The sequence below is a fragment of the Chionomys nivalis genome, chromosome 6 (genome assembly GCF_950005125.1).
Source record: "Chionomys nivalis chromosome 6, mChiNiv1.1, whole genome shotgun sequence".
Lineage (NCBI taxonomy): Eukaryota > Metazoa > Chordata > Mammalia > Rodentia > Cricetidae > Chionomys > Chionomys nivalis.
Window position 1 is genome coordinate 74,338,215 of NC_080091.1, and position 14,826 is coordinate 74,353,040.

At 45.4% G+C, this 14,826-nt stretch overlaps 1 protein-coding gene across 1 annotated transcript in view; it reads left to right on the plus strand.

Annotated features, from left to right (window-relative positions):
* Spata18 (spermatogenesis associated 18) overlaps positions 1 to 14,826 on the plus strand; it is a 31,645-nt gene continuing 16,819 nt past the window's right edge. Inside the window, exons 1-4 of the mRNA XM_057773252.1 lie at positions 1 to 329; positions 7,303 to 7,408; positions 7,519 to 7,634; positions 8,842 to 8,951. Coding sequence (XP_057629235.1) covers positions 243 to 329; positions 7,303 to 7,408; positions 7,519 to 7,634; positions 8,842 to 8,951 — 419 coding nt within the window. The 5' untranslated portion in view covers positions 1 to 242. The remainder of the gene's footprint in view (positions 330 to 7,302; positions 7,409 to 7,518; positions 7,635 to 8,841; positions 8,952 to 14,826) is intronic.

Here is a 14,826-nt window from a genome sequence, read left to right on the forward strand (position 1 = left end):
TTGAACAGCGGGCCGGCCGGTGGATGACGCGCGGCGCCTGCGGCTCAGAGCGCCTCCCCCCTCGGTTTCCCGAACCCTGCCAGGTCCGACCCGAGGGGGAGGATGGACACTCCAGCTGCGTTCTGAGCCTGCGCAGAAAATAACACCCTTGCGGCCACAACACCCCACCGTCCTACCCAGGCCACCCCCTCGTCCCTTCTACCACTTGATCTCCCGGAGTCGGAGGCGCGGAAAAGCGCGCGATGGCGGACAACGTGAAGAAGCTGGCCAAAAGCGAATCTTTTCGAGGGCTGCAGGATAGAGTCTCCTTTTGGGTGCAGGACTACAACGTGAGTCCGGGCGGGAGATCCCAGGGCTCTCACTGTCTAGTTTCCCCGCACAGCCTCGATCGGGGCTGACGTCCAGGAGGTCACTTCACAAAGTCGCCGCTCTTGATACCCTAACAGGCATCTCAGACTCCTACTTAGACCAAAGAAGGAAGCCCTAAGTCTGTGGGAACCCTTTACCTGGGGCGGGATGACTCCAGGCGGCCCCAGAGCGTTGGCCTGTGTTCGGTAACCGTGGACGCCGGAGGCCCTAGCAACAGAAGGAACAAGTCGGGCTGCCAGCTCCCCTCTCCCTCCCCCGCCCCCCGCCCATTCTCTCTGCCTGCTTTGGAATTATTTTCTACTGTACCCTTTCCACTCCCTGCGGGGTTTCCTTTCTGTGAGGTTCTCAGTTTTCAGGATACCCAGTATCCTAATAGAGCGAACGTTTCTAAACCTACACCCGGGAACTATTATACAGTAAAGGGGACATTTGTAAAAGTTGCGCCCTTTGCGTGCTGGCAACATGGCAGAAAGGTACCAGGGCGACTTCCAGGAGGTGTTGCCAAGGCAGTGTCACCAGCATTCTGCCACACCCAGAAGCACACTCCAATTTTCACTAATCCCACTCCACCCTGGCTCCAACAGCTGCATGCTGAATTTGCCTCACATTCCATGAAAGTACCTTGAATAGGCGGCTCTGGGCTTTTCCTAGCGCACAGAGCAGTCAGCAGGGAGAGGTGTGAGCTGGGACGACAGACATTGGCCTGACTTCTAGGTCTGAATGTGGCTACAATTAGCCAAGTAATGTTTGCCAGCCTCTCTGGGTTTCAGCACCTCAATCTGCTCCATAATTGGGGTTTTAATTATTATTAAATAATAATTGACTAGTAATAATAGTTCTTATTATTACAATAATATGTAATGTTGCTTTGTGGATCTCAGATTTTTAAAATCTAGACCAGCTTGTTTTTGAATTTACACCTGAATCCATCCCATAGCTTGTTATGTGTAGTTTGGATTTGGGTCAGTTGCTAAACAGGTACTTGTAATCCCCAAAGTGGTTTTGTTAGTAGTAAGAAATTTTGAATTAAACCTTAAGATGAATATTCACTTCAGCAAACTCTAGTTAAAATACTAGCTGTAGGAAACTACATTTACGAAAAAAAAAAAAAACGTACATTGTATTTGCTTTGGAAGCTTGATTTTGATGACTGATTTGGCTTAGTTAGAATTAAAAAATTTAAAAACGCCATGAATAATCCTTTACAATTAAAGCCCCCCTGGGGGAAATTTACTTTAAAAGGAAATAAATGGTTTATATTAATCCTAAACACAATACATAATTTCAATTTTCTTCCAATTAATGATTTTTTTTGCTAATGCCCGATTTAGCTTCCCTTTTATTTCCCTCATGTGACTCCCCCCCCTTCATCCTCCTCTCCACCTTAGTTTAGGCGGTGCTGCACTTGCACCCACAGCCTTGTAGCTGCCCTTTAAGACGGACTTCACCGTGTACTGTGCCTTGACTTCTTCTTATCCATGTGTTCATCGTCCTCAATTTCAGTTACCTACAGTCAACTATGGTCTGAAAATACAAAACAAAACCAGTTGCTATGTTTTAGACTGTGTGCGGGGTAGGGTGATAAAATCTGTATTAGAGGTTGATTCATCTCTTGATGAAGCTTGTGCAGAGTATGTGTGAACGCAATACTACCAACAGGTAGCGCTGCCTCAATTTCCAAACACAGCTGATGGTCTTTAGAAATATCAGTCTATGCCCTAAAGACTTTTTAATACTAGCACTTGAGAGGCAGAGGCAGGTGGATCTCTGTGAGTTTGCAGCCAGTCAGGTCTACAGAGTGAGTTCCAGGAAACCAGAGCTGTTGTACAGAGAAACCCTGTCTTGAAAAACCAATATTATGATATATATATATATATATATATATATATATATCATATTATATATATATTATATGTGTGTGTTGGCTTATGTTTAATCTTAAAGCACCTAGCAGTCTTCTGGGTCATGAAAGAAACTACTCCCTGTTGATTTGGACACAATCTTTTTTAGGGCCGATGAGATGTTTCTTTAGGTAGGGTCACCTGCTGCCACGCCTTGTCCTGAGTTCCATCCGCAGGACCCACATGATGGAAGGAGAAGCCTGACTCCCACGAGTTGTCCTCTGACCTCCACATGTGTGCTGTGACATGTTTGCAGCTCCTACCCATACGCAATGTAACAGTGTTTACAAAATTCTCCAGGAAAAGAACGTTTCCCAACAGCCCCCCAAAGAAACAAACACTAAAGCCGACAGCTGAGACAGTTAACAGCCCTGCCTCTCTTTGCCAAGCGGGTGCTACTGAACTTAACGTGAGCCTCTCAGGAACCTTTAAAGGACAGTTTGGTCTGAACACGTGACTTTCAGAAGGTGCTCACCATCTTTCTTCAGCTAGGAGCCAAGGCAAAAACTGAACTCAGCCAGCAAATGGTTACTGGTCAACAAATCAGGGGGCCTGACAAGAATTTTTGCAAGGCATCTTTAAAAGAGCATGTGTGTGCCTGTCTATGCTTGGTGCTGGGAGTGGGAGCTACACATTTTTAATTTAAAAAGTTTGTTTTCTGTGTATGAGTGTTTGGCCTGTGCACCGCTTGTGCAGTCCTGGCAGAGAGCAGAAGAGGGTACCGGGTCCTCTGAAACCAGTTACTGATGGTTGTGCTGATCCCGCCCCATGAGTGCTGAGAACTGAACCAGGGTCCTCACTCTTAACTGCTGAGCTGTCTCTCCATCCCTAATGGAGTCGTGCCTTAAAGACAAGCCTCCCTCTGTAGAAGAGAAAGAGCCGTGTGCAAGGAGTAGGGAAGCCTGTGGGAACTGGTGGGGGCTGGGAAGAAGAGGCTGAGCAGGTGGAGAGTTGGGGCAGGCATCAAAGAGCCTTGGGGTTGGGGGGGGAGAGTTCAGCCTTTGCTTGAGGGCCCATAGGGAGACTCTGAATGAACAATACAGAAAGAGGACCACTTGGGATTGGACTCCACACTGGTTGCTCTAGTTGTCTTGTAATGGGGAAAGTGCAATCTCTAGAAAGAGGGTTTGGGGTTAAGTGATACTTGAAGCAAGAGAATTTATGAATAAATGAACCTGGCATATTTAGCAGACAAGATGAGAGACACCAAGAATGCCCCATAAGGCTCCTGTGAGAGGGTACTGTTTAAATGCCGGAAATTTACAGGGCGACAACTTTATAGTTGTATTGGTCAGTTCTGTAAAAGGCAAGGATCCCTTTATAAGCAGAGCTGAATTCTGATGACAATTACTCCTTGGAGTTGTAACACCTTATGTTACACTACCTTCAGTGGGTCAGCCCTGGCCTGGATCCCTCCTCCCTCCCTCTGGGATACTCCATTTCCCCCCCAAGTCCTGTGGACTAGGGAGTTAACTTGAGTTAGATGACCTTGGCCTTGATTCTAAAGGTGTGTGCTTGCTAATTATAGCAGCAAACGGTAAATATGCTATCCTTTATAGTCTATTCTCAAGATGGGATAGATGGCATATACTTTGAGTCAGAGTCTTGCTATATCTAGGCAGGGTTAGCCTCTAATTTGAAGTCCCTCTGCCTCAGCCTCCTGAGTGCTGGGATTACAGACATGCAATTGCTTTTAAAGTAGGATGATAGATAGCAGGACATCACAGTTCAGAAACTTTGTTTTTTGTTCTTTTTAACAAAGAGGCTCTCCTGTAGCCCCGGCTGGCTTCAAACTTGATTACGCAGCTAGAGATGAACTTGAACCCCTAATCTCCCTGCTGTCACCTCTCATGTACTGGGATTACATGTGAGAGCCATCATGCCCAGTTTACATGTGAAACTGGATAGGAATAGAATCAGGGATTTGTGCACGACAGGCAAGGATTTTGTCAGTGGACCCCAGCCCCCAGAAAGATCAGTTCTTTAATATGTGAGAGTGATGGCAAGAGCTCTATCCTTATTCTCTTCCATTAAGGATGCGTTCACTAATAGTTGAAAACACGGTATTCAACATCAACATACGAAAAGGAGATCTTACTGAGGCGTGTCTTCTGTTTGGTTTAGAATAGCATTTGTGGTTGAAATAGAGGTCTGTCAGTGTTGCCATGGTGTGTTCAAACAGACTCCCTGACCACAGTAACCACAAACTAACACATTCTTCATGGTACAATCAAAGCAGTAAACTTAGAAAGAACTTTATGCTTTTCTTTATCTCTTTACTACCAGTTCAAGCTTCAGGAACAAACAAACACACGAATCTCAGGGTCTCAATGGGAAGGATACTTTTCTCTTGAAAAGCCACAGGGCAGCTCTTCATCTCTGGTTCAGTTCCCCTTGAGAGAGCACGGCTGGTGTCCGAGCATGCCCTCTGGAAGAGCTACAGGGGAGGGAAGCAAACTTGTACAGCTCTTAAATGACATATTTAAGATGTTGTATCCATCATTCTTTCGCCAGAAGCATGGCTGTGTATCAATGGGTGTCTCTTTTGAGAGAGGCATCCCTGGGCAATTCTGGGGTTGTGTGAGTATCATAGTGTGCACTTACCCAAGCTAGATGATGCAATGAAACCACTGTCTTGTGCATGGCTGTTAGAAACAGAAATCTCATATAACCATAGTTCTGTGACGCCAGCCTGATTGTCAGGCAGCTAAAGAGTGGCTGAGTGTGTAAACACACTGCAGTATCATAGAGATCTGCTCTTACTTTCCTGGAGCTGTCCTCCTCTTTGCCTTCTTGGTCTTTCTTTCTTTCTTTCTTTCTTTCTTTCTTTCTTTCTTTCTTTCTTTCTTTCTTTCTTCCTTCCTTCCTTCCTTCCTTCCTTCCTTCCTTCCTTCCCTCCTTCCCTCCTTCCCTCCTTCCCTCCTTCCCTCCCTCCCTCCCTCCCTCCCTCCCTCCCTCCCTCCCTCCCTCCCTCCCTCCTCCCTCCCTTCCTTCCTTTCTTTTTTGCCATCATTTTGCTCTTTACTAGTTATCTTTTCTTCCTCAGTTCACTTGAGACACAAGATGGTCCCTGAGCCCTCTGCCCATCCTGTATCATTACTGTGATCTCACCTCTGTAGGTTTCCACTCTCCCATCCAAAGCCACACCCCCATTCCTGTCTCTCTTTAGCAGTCCAGATTCTACCTGTTTTTGGTAGTGTTGTGGTGTGAAGCACGCACGTCTCACATGAGCCCAACTCAACCATTCTTTCTTCGAATGGCCTGGCTTTACTTTCCTGAGCTGGTGTGTCTCCCGTAGGAAAGGTAGCCAATGTATAGGATTGTTCCTTCCCCTTCCCTTCTTTCCCCTTCTCCTCCCCTCCCTGGCTCTCTTTTCCTCCTCCCCAGGGCCTGTTTTGTTTAGCCTCTAGCTTACTTCCCACACAGAACACTTGATATAGTCTAGGATAATCATTTATAGACTGTTTGCTTCCTCATTCTCCATCCTCTCCCCCAGCTGCTGAGCTCACCCACAGCAGGCAACATGTTTCATTTAAAAGTAACTTTGGCATAGGGGGCATAGGAAGTCTGGGACTTACAAATAAATGAATCTGAAGACTCTGCTCTGCACAGGGTACATTTGATTCCCATCTTGTCTCTGCGTATCAGATGATAGGGCTAATTGGATAATGTGATCCTGTTGTAACTCAAGCTATCTTAAGCAGTGCTTTGGTGGGGAGCTGGGCATGTTGTGACTTGTCTTGGGATATCCTCGTGAATATTTGTGTTGTGTACACAAATGCTCCTTTGGGCAGCAGACAAGGCATCGAAGCAGGTGGTGGGAAACCACAGACACACTTCTAATTGAGGATCTGTGCTGAGTTAGCACACAAAATCAACTCCTTCCTAAATCCGAGGACACAATATCTCATTTACATGTCTTTCGTAAAAGAATTCATCTTGCTGATGGAGAGTGGGATTTGAATCCAGAGCTTCCTGATTCCTGGGCCCTGGCTCCTACGCAGCACCTCACAGCTGCCTTTTGTTTCTCGAAGGGCTGGGTAGTTTGTTTAGATTCTTTCTCCAAACATTTTGTATTCTCACAGTTTGAGACAGGAACTAGGCCCAGACGGCAAGGTTGGGTAACCAACATCTATGTAATTTACAGTCATGGGTTTATTGTTTGTTCATATACCTACCCCTTCTTTCAGTGTTGGAATCACTTCAAGGTCTAGCTATGAACATTAAATAAAGACCAAAACAGAATAAAAACCAAGAGGCCCACATGACCTTCTAGAGTTCCATTCTCATTACTGAAAGGGTTCCACGTCCAGTACGGCCATCTCTTTCCCACAGACTATCTAGTTGACTTAATTCTTCTCAGACTTTAGAACCCTTTCCCGATTTTTTAAGACAGCAGCTGTTCAGTGGACTTGATGCCCCTTACACTCCCTACTGTCACCTGCTAGTGGCCATGGGTCTCCTTTTGTCTTGCTCCCCCATAGCATCCTGCACCCAGCATAATACCGTCCTGCTGTTAAAGGAGTTGTAGACTTGGCACATATGATATCAAGAACTGGATGTTATGTACAATATGATAAAGCAGATGAATGAGGAGACAATGTGCATTGGGGTGTAAAGAGTCTCTTCTATTCTTAAGGGAATTTTTTTTTTTAACTTTTAGGATTCCGAGTAGAATCATTGCTATGGAAGTAATTCCTCAAACCTCAGGGGGTTAAACACCCACAAACAACTTCCTCAGGGGTCTTGTGGGTTCACACTTCCCCCTCCTCCACAGGAGGGAATGCTTCCTCTGCATTTACCTGGTAGATCTGGAAATCTAGAAACAGGATTGCTCAAGAGATTTTTTTCCTGCCACGCCCAGTCATGGTGTATAGAATTGAGTTCAATCACAGAGTCGCCAAATGCCAGCTGTGTGTTCAGAGGAGCAGATCTTGGGCAGAGCCCAGCCCCCGGATTACACAGCCACATCTATCTGCAGCCAGTTCCAGAAACAAGGAACTGTGCAAATGTCTTCTGTTTGACTTTACAGACAAACTCCTGTGACGAAAACCTAAATTACTGCATCGGACTCATCGAACAAGTGGCCAAAGTGCAGGCGCAACTCTTCGGGATCCTCACACTGACAGCCCAAGAAGGTGAGAGCAATTTCTTCCTCCACACCCTTCAAACCCTTTCCTTTTCTGTTTGTGCGACTGTGTGTGTGTGTCCACGTCCTCTGGCTGATCTGCCACGTCCATTCTCTTAGGAGGACATAATGAGGGTGTGGCAACGATCAAGAGTCGCCTTTTGCCTTTGCTGGAGACATCTTTCAGCTCTGTAAACGTGGGAAAACTTACGGACAACAAGGTCGCCATCGCGCAGGTAAGGACGCACAAGGATGATGCGGCAGCATAAAACTGGAACTGGAAAATTGAGCAAACAGTGTTCTCACGTAGGCCTGGCACTGGTGACTTCCACGGGCAGTGGAACTTTCTAGATAGTTGGAATCCAGAGCGCAAGGATGACGCATACCAAAATTAAGACAGCAGTTCCAACATGTTTTCTGTTGCCACAACAAACTCCTGCAGGAGACAGCAATATGTTGGTGAGCATATGTCCTGAAGGGAGTGAGCACATCCCTGGGAGCCAGGACATGGGGAGGGGCCAGGCTTGCTCATTCATAATAACTCTCTTGAGAACTAGCCCGGGTCTCGTGAGAACTCCCGGTTTTCCATTAGGCTTCTCCCATCACACCCTACCTGTCACCTGGAAACACCAGGGCCCAAACTTCCAATCCACATACTTTTGAGGAACACAGTGTAGCCATATTATATACAATGGCAGCCAGTAATTTTACTTCCAGATGTTTAAATGGCTTTGCATAGACTTATAAAAATGGACGGAGTTCCCCAAAGCTACAGAGAAACGTAGTTAGAGTGGGCTGTTCTGAGCAGGAACCAGTAGTTGAACAGTTTCTGTTTAGGTGAGAACCAAACTGGACAGAAACCCTGGGGAGTTGTAGACTTTGATGTTTCCTTTTAAGTACTGGCCACACGGGGACAATAAGTTTGCCAACTTAATGTTGCCATCCTGGTTTCTAAAGCATGGTAGGTATACAAAAACAAAAACAAACAGGTTTGTAGCAAGCCTGGCACCTGGTAAGATTTCTCTTTACCTAGAGGTGACAGTCATCATTAATACTTTTTGAGGACATATACTGGCTAGAATTTTACTGTCTGTGGGTATTATTCTGGGTTAGGGGGTCCTTTTATTCTGGGAGTAGAGGTGATGTAGGATGATGTTTTAAAGTCTACACTTAAAATCAAGTTGTAATGTACATATAGTGAAGCCCACAGTAGATGAGTTTTGAACCAGGAACAAACACACAAAACTCATCCCTACACTGATCGACAAACGGCCACCTCCCTCCGAGCCTGCCTTGTGTCACCGCCAGAGCAGCTGCTGAGGGTTCCTGCTGGAGAAGTTCACACAAATGAGTGCAGCTTCTTTTGCTAAGTGCAGTGTTTTTGTCATGTGTCCATGCTACTGTCCATGTCCACACTACTTATTATTTTTTTTTTCTTTCCAGGACACGTATTTTAGAGACAAAACGAGAGAAGCTAGTTTTCAGGATCAGGACCAAGAGCAATTAGACATTGAATCCAGCCCCGACAGTCAACAAAACCAGGTTCAAGACGAGTAAGAGGAATGCAAGTTATCTTTTTTTCAAACAGAATTATTCTAGAATTAATTACATTTAAGTTTGAAAAGAGAATAATGGGTCATGTAAAATGTAGGGATTTGCAAATAAGTGTGTGTGTGTGTGTGTGTGTGTGTAAGGGAGGAAGGGGGAGAGGGAGGGAGGGAGTAGAATGTGTGTGGGAACTTATGACTGAGTTGGGGCCTGAGCATCTGCATTCTATGATCCTTGGTTCTTCACCTCCATCTCTGTTGCTCACTCAACAGCTCACGCTTTAGATAAATATCAGTAGATAACAACCTGTTAGGCCAGGGACTATGTAGAAGAAGGGTCACGGGGCGGGTGGGGGGGTGAGATGGAGAGGAAGACTGAGAAAAAGAAGCAGAGCAGGTAGGGCAGGGACGCCTGTATCAGCTACTTTTCTTGGTGCTGAGACAGAGGATCCGAGTTTAAGGGACACAGAGTTTATTTTGGGGAAATAAATTTCATCATGGTGGCTGAATCATGGGGCAGCTTCTCTCCTCACATCCGGTCAAGGGGCAGAGGGCGATGCATGCTAGGCTCAGCTCTCCTCCCTTGCTGTTCAGTCTGGTAGGCAGGCTTCTGCTTCAGACATCAGTTACCCCAATCCACATAATCCCTCATAGGCATGCCCAGAGCCTTATGAAGCAGTCATTTGTTTATTTTTGTTTATTTGTAAGACATAGACTATGGCTGACCTGGAACTCACAGAGATCCACCTACCTCTGCCTTCCAAGAGATAGAATTAATGGCATAGAGGCATAAGCCACTACACATATGACCTACCTTCTAGATCCTGTCAAGACCACTGCGTCTATTATCTCTTAGGGGAGCATCCATATTTTATTGTAAACTTAATCCAGGTTTTTGAATAACTAGCTATTATATACATATATATACACATATGTAATATGGTGTGTTATATATCCATTTCATTCCTACCATGGATAGGACAGTGAGAAAGGCAGGGATGGAACAATTTGTGACTCTATCTTGTTCTCTGGTGGAATTTCCTTTTTTTTCTCCCTACATGGAAAATCTTGCAATTTACTTTATAGTAAAAACAATGCAAATTTCCTTCTCAAATGCATAGAAACAGAAATGTAAAGGTGGAAGTCTTGTTAGCTCACTCTGTCAACACTTTGACATACTATACTCCAGACACACTGTGCGTGCTTGCACCTCCACACACACCTAGGCAGCAGTCACACAACTGTAGTAGCCAAATGCACACCCACAAAAGCTGAGTTCCTCTGAAGGACTCGAATGTGTTTCGTGTTAGCTGATCCCTCCGTTCACCACTTCTAGGTGAGATGGGCTCATCCCTTTATCATAAATCCTCTTTGTGTAAAGTGTCTACTAAATTCCAAGAGCCATTTCCCTTCTGAGCTGGTTTGTCTCTTGTGGGATTCTTTTCTTGATCTATGCTTAGACATCCCCAAAGGTGAGTCACTTGGGTCTTGTACTGTCCTGTGGTCTTTGCTGGCCTTGATTCCCTCTGGGCACTAGCGTCTTATGCTGCTGGGTTCTGAGTTGATTCTTGTCTGGTTCAGTTTCCTGGCAACTGCTTCAGATGTTGAGGACCTTCTGGTTTCTCTAGTTATAAGGAAAAGCTTTGAGGATTTGTTGCATTTTGACATCCGCTAGCACAGATGGGGACAGGATTTCCTACTTCCCTTTGTTTGTTTGTTACATGGGTCTCACAACCACTCTAAAGGGGTGATAAGGACCAGGAATCTTGATTCTTAGCCAGTGTTCTGGTGCTGTGAAGAGACCATGATAACTGCAACTCTTATCATCGAAAGCATTTAACTGGGGCTGGCTTACAGTTCCAGAGGTTCAGTCCATTGTCACCATGGTGGGAAGCATGGCAGTGTGCAGGCAGATGTGGTGCTGAGAAGCAGCTGGGGGTTCTATACCCAGATCTGCAGGCGGCAGGAAGAGAAAGACACTGGGGCTGGTTTTGGCTTTTCAAACCTCAAAGCCCATCCCAGTGACACACTTTCTCCACGAAGGCCATATCTACTCCAAATGGCACAGTTCCTGATCCTTCTAAGTAGTGCCACTCCCTGACAGCTAAGAATGCAGATATATGAGCCTACGGGGGCCACTCTTATTCAAACCACCACATTGGTGAATGCATATATATATATGAAAAATGCTTCCAGGACAGAAATTTGTAAGAATAGTGTCCCAAACTCCAACCCATCCTTTCATGTCACGTGTTCCGTTTACTTTATTACTTCTGCGTGACTTCCTTTCCTTCCAGAAGCTCACACAGAGATACTGACTGCCATGTTCCTATTTTGCTTAGTTTTGCTTAACACCTCTTTGGCTCTTATTTAGTTTCATTGAAGATCTCCCAAATGATGAAGTGCGTGTTTCTTATACCAGAAATTTGCTCAAAGAATCAAACCAATCCATCACAAACCATTTAGATAAAGTATATTCCCCTGACTACAACAGTCTAGGTTAAGAAGGTTTATCTCTGCCTCCTGTCTATTCCACATGTCACCCAAATGTGTGGAATCAGAACTGCGTGTGCGCATTTGTACATATATGTTCATACTGTGTGCTAGGAGGGGAGTACTTCCTCATCTGTCTGTACTTTTCCTCTTGGTTCATTTTTTTTTTTTTGGTTACTATTGATTTTCTTCAGCTCTTTCATCAAGAGAGTTCTCATCAAGAGGGAACTGAAGAAATCATCTTTCCACATTAACCTTAAAAATCTGTAATAGATTCAATTTTTAAAGAACAAGCTAGTTTCCCTTCAACCTGCAACAGCCGTATTAAGCCTTTACTAATCCAGCACTCTTTTAGACTGTAGACAGTTTGTTTATTCATCCATTTCGTATTTCATCGTTCACAAAGATCTGTGGCATGGGCTTTAAGTGCTGAGGGTAAAGAGGAGTAGTATGGTTTGTAGTTTATGGTATGAATATGAGATAAATGTGAACAGCACTCAGCGGAAGAGAGAACGCTGAGCTTGAAGCTGTGTCTGGTGGCATGTGGAAGGTGGAGGTGGGCTCATGTGTAAGTAGTGAGCAATTGCATGGGTTCTATGGGGTTAATATGAATTCTTCTTTCTGTTATTTTCCTGTCTGCTTTATTCTCTCTGCGAAGACCCGTGTTTGTCAGATTCCAACCCTGTGACAAAATACCCGAGATACATAACTTAAAACGAGAAACAGTTATTTGGGCTCATGGTTTCAGAGATCGTGGTCTCTGGGCCCCTTCACTTGGGGACTGTGATGAGGCAGCATATCACGACAGGGAGTGCACAGTAAAGAGAAACACCTAACTTGATACTGGCTGGGCAGTGAAGAGAGAAGGGACAGTCTCGGTGTCCCCTTGAAGGCATGCTCCTTGTATCTTCCCAGCAGGTCCCAGTGCCCCCGATAGCATTTCCAGCCAGGCATCAAGCCTACCCCACTTGAGCTCTGGGCACATATTGAAGATTCAAACCATAACAAGATCTTGATGTTTTACCCCCTATTATTTTTTCACTAAAAGACTCATACTTTCTATCCTCAGGACCACTGTGTATGGAAACAGCCTAGATATTTCATGAGAGGCAAGTCACAGATGTCATGAACCCTTTGTGAGCCTGTGATGTCCCCCATACCAGGACAGTTTCATTGAGAACCACTGGTCTCCATCCAACGTCTATCTGACCTTCACTAGCTGAATTTGAATTCTCTCGTCAGAGAAAGATGATGTGGCTTAATCCAAGTTAATTAGAGAGTCATGGATACTAACTTTTGACCAAGTCATTTGGACAATTGTCCTTAATAAGTGGTGGAAATCAATGACATAAACCATATATATCTATATCACACACACACACACACACACAACTTTTCTTCATGCTGTGACCAAATATCTACCGAAAAGCAATGTAAGGGAGGCAATATAGTCCACCATGGCAGGGAAGCCATGGCAGCAGGAGCAGCTCGTGCCTGTGGCAGCAGGAAGCTGCTTGCTCACATGCTGGGGGATTGAAGAAGACAAAGGGATATTGCTGTCCTGCTGGCTTTCTTCCCCAGAAGTATCTGATGGTCCTGTCCACGTTAGGGAATGCCTTTCTCTCTCGGCTAACCTTCTATGGAAGGACCTTCGTGGACAGGATCCTAAAGGAGTTCCTCACTGACACCTTAGATGTTTTCGCTCTATCATCAGAATTAACTGCCACGAGGCTGGCAAGATAGTTCAGTGGTTAAAGGGTGTTGCCTGTCAAGCCTGATGACCTAAGTTCCATGTCTGGAAGGGCAGAAATGACTCTCACAAGCTGTCCTTTGACCTCCACACATGCACTGTGGCTTGCATGAGCGCAGACGCTATAAAAAGAGAATTTGGAAAAGCCCCGTCACTAATCCCACTCTAACCTGCCTGACACCCAGGTACAGGGCTTTAAATCATAGTATGATGTACTGGCTCGAATAGCCTCATGCTGATCTCAAAGTGCACAATGCATTTAGTTCATCTCTAGGAATTCCCAACGCCTTAAGAGTTCTAGAATTGTTCAGAAGTACAAGTTCAAAGTCTTCTCTGAGATTCAAGGGACTCCATTAACCTGTCTAATCTAAAAAGTCAGTTCTATACTTTGAATATACAGCGACACAGTAAACATGCCCATTCCTTAAAGGTGTGAACTGAAGCACAGAGCAAAGCAAGACAGACCTAGCAAAAACCAAATCCTGAGGCTCCAAGTGTGGCATCGGGGTTCTTGTGGAATTTTATCTAGGCTCCACTGGCTTTACGGCTAGTCCCGTCTTTCTGGGGTCTTCACTGCAACATAAGCTGACCTTTCACGGTTTCGTGCGCAGTGCAGTCTGCAGCTGCATGCAGGCTAACCAACCTTGATACACATCACCTGCTCTCACTGGTTTTCTGGATCCTTGGTTTCTCACCTCCATACCGCTTCATTCTTACAGCGCGCATGCGCAAAACCAGTACCGTGTGCCTCACCCAAAGTTGTCCCGCCATCTTGAGATGTAGCCTAGCCCCCTTGGACCATAGCGCAGCAACTTGTGGGACTTCTCGGCTGAACCCAGGAAAACACTTTCTTATTCGGCTGTTTTTCTGTGGTGTACCTCGAAGGCCACGTTTTCTCAGGCATTCTCCTGTCAAGTGAATTTGCATGAACATACCCAGGAACTCTTGTTGGTTGGGATCTTGTTCTTTAGGCAACTTTTGTGTCGTCCCTGTGCAGCATCCAAAGTTTCTCATTAATGGAGCTAATGTCTTTAACCTCTTCCTGCCTGATCTTCAACTTGAACTGGGTACACCTTTCTTTCTTTCTTTCTTTTTTTTTTTTTTTTTTTTTTTTTTTTTGGTTTTTCGAGACAGGGGTTTCTCTGTGGCTTTGGAGCCTGTCCTGGAACTAGCTCTTGTAGACCAGGCTGGTCTTGAACTCACAGAGATCCGCCTGCCTCTGCCTCCCAAGTACTGGGATTAAAGGCATGCGCCACCACCGCCCGGCTACGCGTTTCTTCCCCACTAAACTGCACATTTCTGTTTGTAGCCTTAGACAGGATCACATGGTTCTTCAGCACACCACAGGCGCAGGCTTTCCCGTCTTTATGCTCCATTGTTCTCTCTCACTGTAAACCTGGGAAGTGCGGTGAGCAATCTCCACAGCACAACCTGGATAGTATGCTGCCCTGAAATTCCCTTTGCCAGACAAATGATGCACTGTTCTTAAGTTCAGCCTCAGGGTGTGGACAGAAGACAGCCAGGTTCTTGGCCAGAATGACACAAAAGGCTTCTACTCCTCTACTCCCCTTCCCCGTGAAGTTCTGATGGTCTAAATCTGAGCTGATACTGTTCCTGCTTCTACAGCTCACATGGTTC